At 37.8% G+C, this 14,937-nt stretch overlaps 2 protein-coding genes across 5 annotated transcripts in view; one reads left to right on the top strand and one right to left on the bottom strand.

Moving 5' to 3' along the window:
• LOC100891710 (glutathione hydrolase 1 proenzyme) overlaps positions 1-12,171 on the top strand; it is a 29,022-nt gene extending 16,851 nt beyond the window's left edge. For all 3 annotated transcript variants that reach the window (XM_030988426.1, XM_030988429.1, XM_030988428.1), the window contains 10 exons: positions 1,303-1,503; positions 2,988-3,211; positions 5,366-5,564; positions 5,993-6,153; positions 6,903-7,052; positions 7,745-7,881; positions 8,505-8,701; positions 9,167-9,380; positions 10,422-10,538; positions 11,367-12,171. In XM_030988426.1, the coding sequence (XP_030844286.1) occupies positions 1,303-1,503; positions 2,988-3,211; positions 5,366-5,564; positions 5,993-6,153; positions 6,903-7,052; positions 7,745-7,881; positions 8,505-8,701; positions 9,167-9,380; positions 10,422-10,538; positions 11,367-11,513 (1,747 nt within the window). In that variant the 3' untranslated portion in view covers positions 11,514-12,171. The remainder of the gene's footprint in view (positions 1-1,302; positions 1,504-2,987; positions 3,212-5,365; positions 5,565-5,992; positions 6,154-6,902; positions 7,053-7,744; positions 7,882-8,504; positions 8,702-9,166; positions 9,381-10,421; positions 10,539-11,366) is intronic.
• A 1,277-nt stretch (positions 12,172-13,448) lies between these two features.
• LOC592750 (coagulation factor XIII A chain) overlaps positions 13,449-14,937 on the bottom strand; it is a 30,795-nt gene continuing 29,306 nt past the window's right edge. For both annotated transcript variants that reach the window (XM_030988431.1, XM_030988430.1), the window contains one exon: positions 13,449-14,803. In XM_030988431.1, coding sequence (XP_030844291.1) covers positions 14,659-14,803 — 145 coding nt within the window. In that variant the 3' untranslated portion in view covers positions 13,449-14,658. The remainder of the gene's footprint in view (positions 14,804-14,937) is intronic.

The following is a 14,937-nucleotide window of genomic DNA, read 5'->3' on the forward strand; positions in this document are numbered from 1 at the left end:
TTTATTCTTGACTTTGTACGAAAAACACATAAAATATTTAATTTAATTTACATGGGGTATGAATAATTTAGTTGTTAACTTGAAATTGCATTCACTTGAAGTTGAAAAGCAATTCAAGATTCTTCTCCCGAGTAAAGCCTCGGTCACAAATGCCATTACGAACTGCTACGAATGCCGTACGAACGATTTTTAGACAATGGAAATTCGGGAAGACAATGGAAAAACAGGGAGATTCGTACGAAATAATCGTTCGTACGAACCTTTGTGACCGTAGCCAGGGGCGTACGCAGGGGGGGGGGTTCAAACCCCCCCCCTTTTGTATTTTTATGTGTGTAAACCCCCCTAAAAAAACCTAAACCCCCCCCTCTTTGTTTTTTTTTTATTATTAAAAAAAAAAAAAAAAAAAAAAATATATGCCCACGGCTAACCTAAAAAAAGGTGACCTTACCCCCCCCCCCCCCCCCCCCGACGAAGAAAAATGTCAAATTTTCAAATTTCGAGACCAAAAAATAAATAAATAAAAGTGTCCGCTTACTATTTTTGCACTTTCGAAATTATATCGTTTAAGAATTTTAAATCTGGGATGCAAGCCCTTACGTGTTATCAGTGTCTGTGATATGGTATAATTAATATTGAAGCCCTTAAGATATCGCGCTTCAACATGATCATGAAGTGCCTCAAAAAAGAAAAATCTTTGAGTGACCGGTTTTTACCATACTCGTTTTTTCCCAATAGAATGTAGTGTTAAAAGAACCGTTAGGAAAACGAAAACTGAACTTTCCAATTAGTAAATATCTTGATAATCAGACAGGCGATCGGCTTGTAAAAATAATGGGATTCCTGACTGACCAAAAGTTAAAATTATGATTGCAACATATATGTAAAGGAGTTTGTTCCAGAACCTGAGGTAATGTTACCGAATGACTTCAAAGCACAATTTATGTATGTTATTACCAACGAAAAAAAAGTCGACGGTCGGTCACTTGATTAATAGTGTCTGACAGTGAAGTCTAGAAAGTACACGGATTTACTTGCATAATTATTTTGAATACTAGGACATTGCTAACGTTTAAATTCCATAGATAGGACATACGTGACATATTCAAATTTCCTGCAAAGTTTTCAAGTACAACATTTGATGTTGGCTGCAAAAGGGGTAACCTACCTTTAAACCCTGGTTTAAACCGTAGTTTCGGAGCAACAAGTTTTTGCCGCAAAACATAGCGTTGTCTTCCTTCCTTTTTGTAATACTTTTTCTTATTCACCCACCCATCTCTACCTTTTCCACATTTTTCATAACAGGTTCGGTGGCTCATGGAAATGCTGTATTTTACTCACCGTAGGACTTTTGGTAGCCATTGTCTTCACGGTTGTCGTTGCTGTGCTGAGTAGTCAAACAACTCACCAAAACATGCGGTCCAAGGGCGCTAATGATCAGAAGTCCAGTGTGTATCAAAATGCTGCTGTGGTGACCGACACAGAGATTTGTTCCACTATGGGAAAGTATGGAATACAATTTATTTTAAATAATTGCTAAAATAAGTGATTTGCTCACTTTAGAATGTGGATGCGGTAGACCCATAGGCCTACTACATGCATCTTTATCATGATGAACCTTTACTAGTGACGCCTGGGAACGTTCCACATGTCAAAAATGATGCATTTTTACTGATACATGTAATGTATTATTATCATTATTAATTTATGTATCCGCTTTATCTATCTTGATTGTAAAAGTATATCAGCAATTCGGCCATCTAGCCGCGAACGATTTCTTATAAAACAAGACGTTTAGATATATTATTTGAAAAAGACATTCCTGGATTTGGGAATAGAAGGCTAGTGATATTTCAAAAATTATGGGCAAAGTTATAATAGTTATGTTTTTACTTATATTTTAATGTGCGAACATTTTGGAATCTGAACATGATTTGTAAAGGATATGCAATAAGAATAATGAAATCGTCCTTGAATATTTCTTTGAAAGTCTATACGATCATGCTGACAGTTTTAAACCTGATAGCTGAGTTTGAAATTCTTAAGCAAGATAAATCCTAATAAAATAATTATGTAGGCTGATAAAACAAATTTCTAGAGTTTCATGAAGTAGGCCTACAATAGAGTGGTGAAGTGTGATGTCATCAAAAAACTAATTTCTCAATTTGAACTTCATTTTCCGAAAGAGCATAAAAAATGATGTCCTAATGTCGAAAACCAATTGAATATGTTTAGTATTCGCTCAGATATTACCATCTGAATAAATAGAAAAGTGTCGTAGTCGAGTGGTTTAAGCACTTGACCTGAAATTCGAAGGTCGTGGTTCGATACCCGACACGGCACTAATGTCCTTTGGCAAGGCATTAATCTTCATTTGCCACACTCGACCCAGGTGAGGTAAATGGGTATCTGGCAGGAATTGTTTCCTTGAAATGCTGGAGCGCTGTAATGGCAGCTAGGCAAAAGCCGGGTTAATAATAAATGCGTCTCGGAATAGAATTTATAGATAGACGGCGCTATAGAAATGCCTATTATTATTATTATAAGATTAAATAACGCTGAGTTCCTTAACTCAGATGGTCATATCTCAGCAAATATCTAACATATTCAATCGGTTTTCGACATTTGGACATCATTTGTTATGCTCTTTCGAAAAATGAATTTCAAATTGAGAAATTCTAAAAAATAGTTTTGTTATGATGTCACAGCTTCGGTGCTCTTTGGCCAAGAAAATACTCTCTAAAAAAAATCGAGTGATCACTGACGTCACTCCTCTTGAGAGTTGAAATGTGGTGAAAATAGAGTGAACATTCACTCTTTTCTTCTTAGAGAGCACTTTAAAATCAATCGATATTCACTCATAAACAAGTGATCACTGACGTCACTTCCAAGAAAGTGAAAATAGAGTGAAAATTCACTCTTTTTTGGAGAGAGAGTAGGCAATGATTGATATATCGTCATTATTCCCTTCATCCCCGGCACACACACAGAGATATACTCGAACGGGGCGGCTCGGCGGTAGATGCAGCCATCACAAGTCAGCTATGTATAGGGCTGGTAAACGGCCAGAGCTCGGGGTTGGGAGGAGGATTCTTCATGGTCATTTACGACGCAGCCAACGCAACGTCACACTTCATCGACGCCAGAGAGACGGCGCCAGCGGGAGCCAATGAGGCGTACGTGGCCAGTAGGTTGGCTGCTGGCTCCCCGACAGGTAATTATCATTAATAGAAAGAATTTCATTATTTCGAGGGGTCAGTGACACAAAGTTGTAACTTCATTTTGGCCATTTTGAGAACAAGTGGTTTATGTGTCACTGAGCACTTTTTCGCTAGCCATTGACTTAGATGGGGTTTTGGGGAGTTGAGTCTTTGCGTTTCCTGGAAATCCCACATTTCTGAACATTTTGATATCAAATACTCATTCTTAAACCAAAATATGGAGTTACGTTTGTGTGTCACTGAATCCTCGTTTTATTAATGATTGGCATCACTAAGCTCATCAGCTGAATCGGTAATGGTATTGAGACTATTAATAAATTATGCAGAATAGTTTTTTAAATATTAAGATAAAAAGGCGTGATAGAGAAGTGATCTTGGAACCGTTTGAAGCCCTACCCCTCCCCCCAAAATATATATATGTATATATATATATATATATATATATATATATATATATATATATATATGGAACTAGTTCTTGCGAGACGTTATTTCCCAATTCTCTCCTCACATACACTCTTTCATAAGTTAACCGAATTCCAAAGATTCACATTCTGACAAAATAAAATAAAATACTTAAGAAAATTAGCACTCGTTACATCATCTCAGTTAAGAAAAACTAATATATAGCACACCAAAAATAAGTACAACAAACACATGTTATTTGATGGTTGCAAATGATCAAGCTTTATGAAAGCTTCAAAAACAAAAAACAGAATTGAAATCGGTCAATGCGTTGTGATTTTATACTATTTTTTTGATATCGCAAAATTACCGAAAAACCTGCCAAAAATGGTCAAATTGGAAAAAATGGCAAAATTCGACAAAGTTGACAACTTAATTCATCACTTTGTTGGACACAAATAATAAATTAAATTATCAGACACTAAAATATCATCTTTGTGGTAATAAATACAAAAAAGAAAATTCATATATCTATTACCGTTTTGAAAACAGATGCCCAAAAAATAAGTCATTTTTGGGAATCTTCAGATATGAAAACTTTGTGAAAATAATCAAGTCCGCCTAATTAATATGCGCATAGGTAATCAAATCAAAACCGAACATGATACATCAGTGAAACCTATGTTTATCAGACTGGTATGGAAATATATTTTATTTGAAAAATTTAAAAAAATCATGAATATTCATCAAATATGCAAATTAGGTCATTTCAGCTAATTATATATTCGCGCACTCATTATGCAAATTAGGAAAGTCAAACTGTTCATTTTGTTGGCATTTTTTAAATCATATATTTATAGATCATAATTATTTACACTAAGTATTAACCTTAAATTCCAAATATTTATACTTGGATCACCGTCACAGCTATTTTCTGTATATTCAATACATATTAATTAAAAACGGCACTTTCATTGATAGCGTGTGCATTCAAATGTTTTGGAGTTGCGGGTGGTTGAAAGAAATCCTGAATTCTGCACTTTATCTGCAAAGAAGGAAAAAAGAAAGAAGAAGGATAAGAAGAAGAAGAGAAAGAAAAAGAAGAAGATGAAGAAGAAGGTGATGAATAAGATAAAGAAACAAAGAAAGAGAAGAAGGATAGAAAGAAGAGAAAAAAGAAGACTGAGAAGAAAAAGAAGACGAAGAAGAAGAAGAGAAAGAAAGAAAAAGAAGATGAAGAGGAAGAATACGTAGAAGTGTTGGGGTCTAGTGGATACGTCACCGGACTGTCGATCACAATGTACGGGGTTCGAGTCCCGCCGGCACTATATGTCCTTTGGCAAGACGCTAATCAACATTTGCCACTATCCACCCAGGTGTTAAATGGATACCCAGTGTGAAAGTTAATGTGATTAGAAGAGCAAGTGTGCGCTTAAGTGGAGTGGAGAATGTGCATACATTGTGTGCGGGCAAGCCCGAATCCGATGACCGGGGTGCATAATTTTTTTTCTGCGGCACAGATTGGGGCTTTTTTTTAAAAGAGGTCTTGATTTAACCCTAACCCTAACCCTAACCCTAAACTTTCCCATAGGCTCAACACGCACCTAACCCCAATCTGTGCCGCAGAAAAAAATAACGCGACCGGGATACTGATAAGAGACATCATCGATGTATTAAGCGCTATATAAAAGCGGAATATTATTATTATAAATCAATTTGACATTCTCCCATTCTTTTTCCAGGTATTAATTCCACGGCTGTTCCGGGTGAGGTGCGCGGTCTATGGGACGCTCATCAAAAGTATGGCAAGCTACCTTGGGAGGACCTGTTTACACCGGTCATTGACCTCGCAGAGAAAGGCTACCGAGCATCAGCTCATCTCGAGGACACGTTACGCAAAATGGAGTTAGTGAAACCTTTGAGCGACTATGATGGTGCCTGGTATGTTTTTATTTATCTTTTTTCGTTTTATATTATCTTACTTTCGTTTATTTTGTTTTGTTTCGTTTTATTTTATTTTATTTTATTTATTCATTTCTAAATTCTATTTTTGTGTGTATTTCATTTTATTCTTTGTTGCATTATTTCATTTCATTTAGTTCCTTTTCATTTCGTTTTTTTATATTTTATTTCAATTAGTGGGGGGGGGGGGGGGGGGGGGGAGGAGGGGGAGAGGGTTATATTCATTGATGTTCACTTGGTGTGAGCAGACTAGTCTAGTATTTCAACCAAGTCTGGTATCAGCGAATTATAAGCTTCTACACATGGAAAGTGACGACCCACCCACTTTGAGGTAAAAATCTGAAACAGAAATTGCTGCAACTAAATAAATGTTCCCTTCAAACATTTTTTAATTTTCTCTCTTAAAGGGATATCTACTTGAGAGAAGATGGGAGCCGAAAGCGAGAAGGTGATCTAGTAATAAATATCGCCCTGGCAAACACTTTGCGTGCTATATCAGTGAATGGTTCTGATGAATTCTACACTGGAGCTACGGCCCAAAAACTCATCGATGAGGTGGAGGAATTAGGTAGGCTTTGACGATTATCAAGAGAGGGAGAGAGAGAGAGAGAGGGAGAGAGAGAGAGAGTGTGTGTGTGTGTGTGTGTGTGTGAAAAAGAGAGAGGGAGAGAGAGGGGGTGAGGAGGGATAGTCAAGATTGTATCCGTTTATATATATTTGTTATTCTTCAATCACACGCATCCCACACACAGCGCGGTATCTCCACTCATCAGTTTTTGGAATGCTCCCCAGGGAGTGGAGATTGTGCACACAGTGTATGCGAGCAAGTATTGAACCCAATGACCGGGGTAGTAGTATATCTGTAAAGCACTTAGAGACATTTGTATTTAGTGCTATATATTATCACTATTATTATCCCCCAAAACAACAGTCGAAAAGAACTACAGAATGAGAGGCAAGGACTATACTGTCCCCGGTTCAGCGTTAAGGGCGTTTTATTTCCTCAGCTAATTGGGCGCGCGACACGGAAACGGTCCAGGATGTATACTAGGGGAAGGAGAGAGGGTGGTATAGAGAGAGAGAGAGAGAGAGAGAGAGAGAGAGAGAGAGAGTGAGGGGAGGGAGGGAAGGAGGGGAGGGAGGGGAAGAAAGGAGGGAGGAGGGGAAGAATATAACACATGTAAAGCACAGTTTGCAGCGCTTTTAATCTCCAAGGAAAGCGCACTTTATCAAATACCCTTTTGATTTGATTCGATTTCATCAATGGTTTCAACATTTTTCTGAATCAAAACATATAATATTTCATCTCTATTTTAGGTGGTATCCTAACCTTGCGGGATCTGAGCTCTTATTCAACAAGATCGGGTAACGCCCTGACATCCCCGATCCGTGATGGTATGATGTTACTAGCGCCCCCATCGCCGTCTGGTGGTGCAGTACTGCAGTTCATTGTCAACGTCATGTCATGTAAGGATATACCACTGTCACACCTCGACCCCGAAACCAGGTCCCTGTTTCATGAAACTTTATATCAATAGGAGGATACGATGTTTATTATAAGCTACTGAAATCCTTACATCTCATTGGCTGTGAAAGGATTTGTCATGAATATGTGGCAGTTGTTATTAATATCACACAAGTCGAAGTTCGTGAACATCATATTAGAACGCTTTAGGTAACACCCATTTAATATTATTGAGATGTCCACGAACTTAGACATAATGACGATTTTGAGAAACTGGCCCCAGGCAGAGAACAGACCGAGCAAAATAATACAGCCAATAACGACTAAGAATAGGTCAGTTTCGGATCCGTTTAGAGTCGGTTTATTTGGGGATGTGTCTGTTTTATTAGCATTTGTGTCCCCTTGAACCCATCCGGGTTTTGTGTCTGGGATTAATTAGGAGGCGCGATAGCTCTGTAGATAGAGCAGTGGTCTCGTAATTCGGTGACCCGGGTTCGAAACCAAGTCGACGCGCTAGTGCCTTATGGCAAGGCATTAATCCTCATTACCAATTCCCTTGGAGAGGACCTAAAGCCGTCGATCCTCTGGTTGTTTACTAACAAGCAGTTATGGCTTCTTAGCAGTCAGGTAAAAAACACACCACTAAACAATCAAATTATGTTGTAAACAATTAACGTTATGATTGTTTTCGCAGCATTTAATTTAACACGTGAAGACTTCCAACCCGGTCCGAACCTGGTGAGAACCTATCATCGATTCCTGGAAGCCAGTCGCTTCGGCTTTGGTCTAAGAAGTAGGACTGGAGACGAAGAAACTCCTGGTGTACAACAGGTTAGTCTACATGCCCCTCCCTCTCCGGGAACAGAGGGACCGCATTCATGTTTCCAAAATCTCCGGTAAAGGGGTGCTTTTCACGCAACAAAGTCCGGCTAGTAGAACACAAAAAAAATCGGCCCGCATTGACTTTGCACACCTCGGACTTAGGGAGGGGGGGGGGGGGGGGGGGGGGGCGGTGGTGCTTTCAAAGGGAGGGAACATGCATACGCGTATCCTAAATAACACAGAGTGGGGGGGGGGGGGGGGGGTCTACATAGCGGTGTGTCTCATTATAAACCCTCACAACTGCAGGCAACCGAAACATATTTTTGAGTATTTGCTTCTTTTCATTGTTGTTTTTTGTTTGTTTGTTTTTTGTAGTAGTCAATATCCTGGATCCTCTAATCAATCGAAAATAAGTTGCGATTTATGGCAACTGTTTATAAGACGGGGCCCGGAGGCGGCACATAAATACATCAGATAGCGCTTAAGAGAAATATTAGAGGCGCTTTCATTTTAGCTTGCTTGGGAACACACATTTGTTTTCTGTTTTATACATGCTCTGAATATTTGATCGTCAGTCATTGTCATTATTTTGTTCTAATATAGTGTCTTGTTCAAACTCCGATATCCACCAGGCATTAGATGCACTCGCATCTATTGACTACGCCCGTGAAATAGCGGCATCCATCCCTACTAACCGGGTGTACTCCACGAACTCAAGCTATTACAACGTCATGCCTCAAATTACTACCACCCTAGGCGGTACGAGTCACGTGAACGTACTTGCAGCCAATGGGGACGCAGTATCCTCTACTACATCAGTCAATTACAGGTAATGAAACATTTGTACCTGTCTGTTTCTCTCTCTCTCCATCTCTCCCTCTCTCTCTCTCTCTCTCTCTCTCCCTCTCTTTCTCTCTCTCTCTCTCTCTCTCCCTCTCTCTCTCTCTCCCTCTCTCTCTCTTATTATCATTCTACCTTACTATTTGGTAGATTGTAATATTGATCAAAGTGGTTTTATACGACTCACTCCTAGATCCTAACCAAATGATTGGTCAAAAGTGGTCACGTGTGATTTATTTACTGAGACTATTCCATGTTAGATCAGCTGAAAATACCATCGCAATTAAAGACTTTCTAAACAACAACTTGAGGACAATTTCAATGCCCCTGCCCCTCACTGACACGTGCGAAAATGTCAAAGGGTGGTGAACACGTCTATTAAAATTGCCCAAGGTTGATATTTTTGGTCGATTTGGTAACATTTTTGGTACCATTCTCCTCTCCCTTCCTACAGATTTGGTAGCAAGATTCGATCAGGATCCACCGGTATCATCTACAACAACGAAATGTCAGACTTCAGCTATGATTCAGCCTCCCCAAATTATGCCCGGCCCGGGAAACGCCCTCTCTCGGCAATGTGTGGGTCCATCGTCATCGACAGGGAAGGCCGCGTTCAGCTGGTCGAGGGAAGTGCGGGGAGTAAGAAAATCATCACAGTGAATGCTTGGGTAAGAGATTAAATTAAGATGCAAAATGCTCACATTTAAAGGGGGTGTGTATGACGAGACTATACGTGTCTTTCCCGTGGCCTGACTCGGGGCCAATCGGCTATAATTCGACTAGGACGGACGCGACCGCAGTATTCATGTGCGTGCAACATACGCGAAACCAGAGCGTGAGGAGAACTTCGGTCTGTTTTGCGAACGCTAGCGCGCGCTGAACGTTAATTAGGTCCCCCTTTAATAAGCGATCAGATTGATTATAATAATAATAACCTAGGCTTCTATAGCGCATTTCATCTTCACATAACTACTAATTCATGAACTAAAGAAATATCAAAATAAGGACAAGATTAATAATAATCAATCATTATTAACATCAATATTTACATCAATATTTTAATATTTTAAGGCAGTAATTAAAGTCGATACGAACGACATGACATTAGGCTCCGAAGCTCATATTGATTATTTAGTACGTTTGAAATCTTGTACTTGTTCATTGAATTCATTTATAATGTGTAATATTGGTTAACCATATTAATGCTATTTGTATTTCATTTAAAAAATGATGCATATAGCGATGAAGTAATTTCAGCTCCCTATTTTCCGTAGGGGAAGTTTATCGTTTATCGTTTTATCGACCAACCTAAATTCTGAAAATATACCGAGACATAAAAATATCATCATGAAATTAAAAGAGAAATCATTTAAATTGACCTTTAAAAATGTTTGGGTATATGATAGATTGAAGCTTGATGAAGTTCAGTGAATCGATATCGTGAATATTAAAAAGATCTTGTTCCCCGAAGTAAAAGACACTTGTATTTTGTCATTGTGATGAGATTTGGCTCCGTCACAGTTTAATCATACCTCATGATGATTGAAGACTACCCTTCATTCTTTAGAAAGGTTATTAGGTCAAGGTACTAATCTTCCTTTAATACTTTAATGCAATCGTTATGGCATTGGTGAGGGACGGCGGTTGATACTCCCTCTCCAAATTAAATTCTTACCTTACGGTTCATCTTTGTCCTTATAATCCGTCAGGTTATTCTCAGCACGATGCTAGGTGAGGTACCCCTCTCGCAAGCAGTAGATGGAAAACTCATACACGCTGAGCTTAGACCTGATATAGTTGAAATATACGAGAGTGGTTTCGATCAGGTAAGTACAACGTTTTATTTTAAATCTCGATGTTTTGTTTCGGTATGAGAGGCCTGGGTCTAGAAGTGTCGCAGTCAAATGCCGGGTTTAAAAACGATTTAAAGCCGCTCGAAAGTGTTTGTATCCCAAAACGTTCCCCACATTGTATGGCATAAATATATTTAAATTGTATAATGACGTGAAAGAGGATGTTATGTAACACCCACGTCTGCGAGAATTTTCAAAGCCTATGTGTTTGAAGAAGAATATTGATGACAGAATACCATATTTGGGTTTTCTGTTGTACGCAGAAAACCTTAATTATAATGGCGTAAATACAAAGTTTTGGTATGGGGTAATGAATTTGGTTCAAATTAACATATTAGAAGCATATGCGATCCTGCAATATTCCGTAATCGTTGTCGCGGTTGAAATTGAGTCAAAAGTTATGAAATTGTAAATAATAAACTCTTTATGTTGTATAGCTCACTCTTAAGGTCAAGATATTAATTAAGCCTTAAAACAATGCTTCTTGACTAAACTCGACCGATTGGGTATTTCCGTTTGGAAATTATACATCACAACTACATATTCTGATATGTTCATGGTCGCGGCTATTATTGTATGGCCGTAAGCGCTATTTAATATTCAATTTTACTCGAAAGCAAAAGTGTTTTAGGGGCTAAATTTTCTAGTGCTGATAATACATCCACAGTGGCATCCAAATATATCAAAATTGTAAAGAAACGCTATCCAGCCAATTTTCAAAATATCCCAAAACTTTGTATTACCTTTAAATATTATTAATTCTTCTTCATATTTTACTTCCATTGTATTTCTATACTATAGGACATGATTGACCAACTAACAACACTCGGCCACGACCTCACTGAGCAGAAAACAATATTCGCTGTTATCCAGGCTATCATGCGATCAGATGACGAAATACATGCCTATTCGGACCCGAGAAAAGGCGGGAAACCTGCCGGCTACTGATACTAGGAGGGGGGAAAAGACGCCTGCACCCTGCCATTTAAATTTAGTTGAATTTTAAGAATGATCGTTAATGTGGAATATTTATTTGAAAAATGTTGGAGGCAATTTCTATCTCATAATTATAATCAAAGAAACACTACGCATATTTTAACGACAGGTTCAGGTGCTGAGAAATATTACATTCCATATTGGTGCTGTAATCCCATGTATTGGATTCAAGACCAATTTTGTTTATCAAATTTACAATAAGTTCTCGCTTGGTGAAATGTCATGTATAGCAGTGCAGTTTGCAAAGAGGTATTGAACTAAAGAGGTATTAGATTTTTGTTTAAGTTACAAAAACATGAGATGTCATGCTCCGTTTTCTTTGTTCAACCAAGGAGGATATCTCTTTGGTTCAACATGATTTTTTTTCTTCTCAGAGTTAAGGATCTTTATTCTAATGACACAGAAATTAAGCGGGATGATTGTCGATCTTAAAGCATAAATACGGCTTTGGCAATATCCTTCTACACAATCCTCAATCCTTGCCAGTTACAAAGAAGCACAAATTAGGAGAAGATATTAATGTAGCACTAATAGTAGAAGCAGTCGCAGAAGTAGGAGGACGAGGAGGGGGAGGAAGAGGAGGAAGAGCAGGAATAAGAATTACGAAGAAGAAGAAGAAGAAGAAGAAAAAGAAGAAGAAGATAGAAGAGAAGAGCAGAAAAAGGAGTAGGCCTATGCACATGTATGAGTAGTAGTAGTAGGAGTAGAAGAAGTAGAAGAAGTAGTAGTAGTAGTAGGAGTAGTAGGAGTAGTTTAAGTAGTAATAGCAATAGTAGTACACTGTAGTAGTAGTAGTAGTAGTAGTAGTAGTAGTAGCAGTAGTTTTGTTAGTAGTTACTACTAGTATTAATATTTCTGTATTTTACTGTTACTGTTTATACCATTATTTTCTTTATCAGAATGTGGTTATCAAGAGTCAGTTAAAGTAAGTGTATCGTTGTATCTTCGACCATCAGTGATATGACGTTAATGCGGTAGAAAATATTTTCATTTCCTTCACGATCACAATTATTATTATCACAATGATTAGATAGTTGGTTGTATAGAAAGGAAAAATATGTATACGTAGAGGCAGATGAATAGATATAGAGGGATGAACTTACTGATTTTGTTGTGGCATTCGTGATATATTATGTCTTCTACTATAAAATATGTCTCATACGTACGTTTGCTGTAACGCGTTTATTTTAAGTCGTGGGTTCAATCCCGAAACGGCACTAACAACTTTTGGCAAGGCATTAATCTACATTTGCCACTCCATACCCAGGAGAGAAATGGGGACCTGGTAGGATGACGAAAGCTTTTGTGAAAGACATTGCCATATGCCCTCACGGTGACCATATGGTAGGAACACTCCCCATATAGTGGAGATGGTGCACATTGAGCGTGAATGAATCCGATGACCGGGGTAATAATATCTTTAAAGTGCTTAGAGACGGTATTTCGTATTCAGCGCTATATAAATCCAGATTATTATTATTATCTTTTTAGAATGTTGTCATTCATCTCTAAGTGTATTCATGTAGAAGCCACCAAATACAATAGGCTGTCTGTATCTGTGTTTGTATGAATAAATCACCTTTGTTATAAATAATTCGATTATTTCATTTATATGTTACATATAATATTTGTATTATTTATGCTTTGTATACATAGCAAAGGGAATACGTGATAATAAATTTTTAATAATTATTCAAAATTATGCAAATGGACTCCTTGATAATGATATACCATACACATAGTTTTTATTTTCTGGAAAAAAGACCTGCCAAGCTCTTTATTTCAGTACTTCATAATTTGATTTTATATAACAAATTGACACATTAGACAATCATGATCGACACAAATTTTTTTCGTATAAACAGTATTTTGTTATTTTCTGTTTAAAAAAAAAATCATTAAATTTGAGGATATAAAGAATAAATTCAGCGTAAAAATTCACCTGGTGGCATACAATTAATCAAAGTAACGTTATACTTTCTATTTATCGGAAAAATGTGACCTCAGTTATTTAAGTTGAAATAATGATTTGGTATGCCACCTACTACAGAGACAAAAAGCAGCTCAGTGTACAATTGAAGTCCCAAAATTACTGATATTGCTTATACCGGGCTTGTAAAAGATAATAATACAAATTATATATAGAAATTTCGATATTCATATACAACAAATATAATTTGCATTAGAACTTTGAAATCCTAAAATTATAGGAAATTTGTTTCTGACCCAAAAATACAGTGGAAGACCAACATGTTTCCGCGAAATTACATAAATGCTAAAAAAGAAAATACAACTATGGCGTCCTTACCTAAATCAAATTTCAAATACATTGCATTGTAAATTTTGTAAGATAAAAGTATATTCACACATAAATGTACATGTTGATTTTTAAAACAAATTATATTTACATACACATAATATTTCTATGATTATTTACTTGAGGTAATGATGTCAGAGCGACGATGGATAGGATTGTTATGACGATAGTGCTGATGATGTGATGATGATGATGATGATGATGAAGGTGATGATGATGATGACGAAGAAGAGCGACAACAATGATGATGTGTCGCAGTGTATCACAGGTATAGAGCAGTGGTCTCGTAACCGGCAGGTCCCGGATTCGAAACAAAGTAAATGCGCTCGTGCCCTTTGGTAAGGCATTAATAATCATTACCAAAACCCTCGGAGAAGACATAAAGCCGTCGGTCTCCTGGGAGTGTTTCACAAAGACTAAGATCGACTTTAAGTTGGACTTAACTATGGCAGATCGTTCACGCCACTATTTGCCCCCGCCAGTTATTGGCACTGGTCTCTCAAGGGACTTACAAATCAAGGTCGCAAATATACAGAATTTGTTGTTGTTGATAGTTCATTATTGAAGGAAAAAATATTATCTAAAGATCATAATAGTGAGAGCAACCAGTGGCATGAATGGCCTGCCATAGTTAAGTCCAACTTAAAGTCGAGCACAGAGCTCATTGAATACGCAAATGACCTGTGTTGCGCTCATTCGCTATTCATTTACACATTAAAAAAAAAAACACCTAGGTTTATTTTAATTCGGGGGTTTCCCGCGTCATATTTGAACGAGCCTCTATGCCTCCTTGACGTCGACGACCACGGATCCAGTGACATCTTTGAGGTATTGGGAGTCGAACTCAACGAGGACATCTTTTTTACCCCTACCTCTTGCCTTGAACGTGATCTCCTTCGTGATCTTCTCACCAGCCGGGATGTTCCTGGAAACAAAAATGAAATAAATTGCAGAACAATTTCATCAGGTTGTTTGGATAATTAGGAAGGAATTCTATTAGATCTACATCCAAATTTATGTTACTGTGTGACAGGGGCGGCGATCCCGGGGGACGGGGGG

This window comes from Strongylocentrotus purpuratus, unplaced genomic scaffold (assembly GCF_000002235.5).
Source record: "Strongylocentrotus purpuratus isolate Spur 01 unplaced genomic scaffold, Spur_5.0 spur5_scaffold_17, whole genome shotgun sequence".
In the NCBI taxonomy this organism is placed as follows: domain Eukaryota; kingdom Metazoa; phylum Echinodermata; class Echinoidea; order Camarodonta; family Strongylocentrotidae; genus Strongylocentrotus; species Strongylocentrotus purpuratus.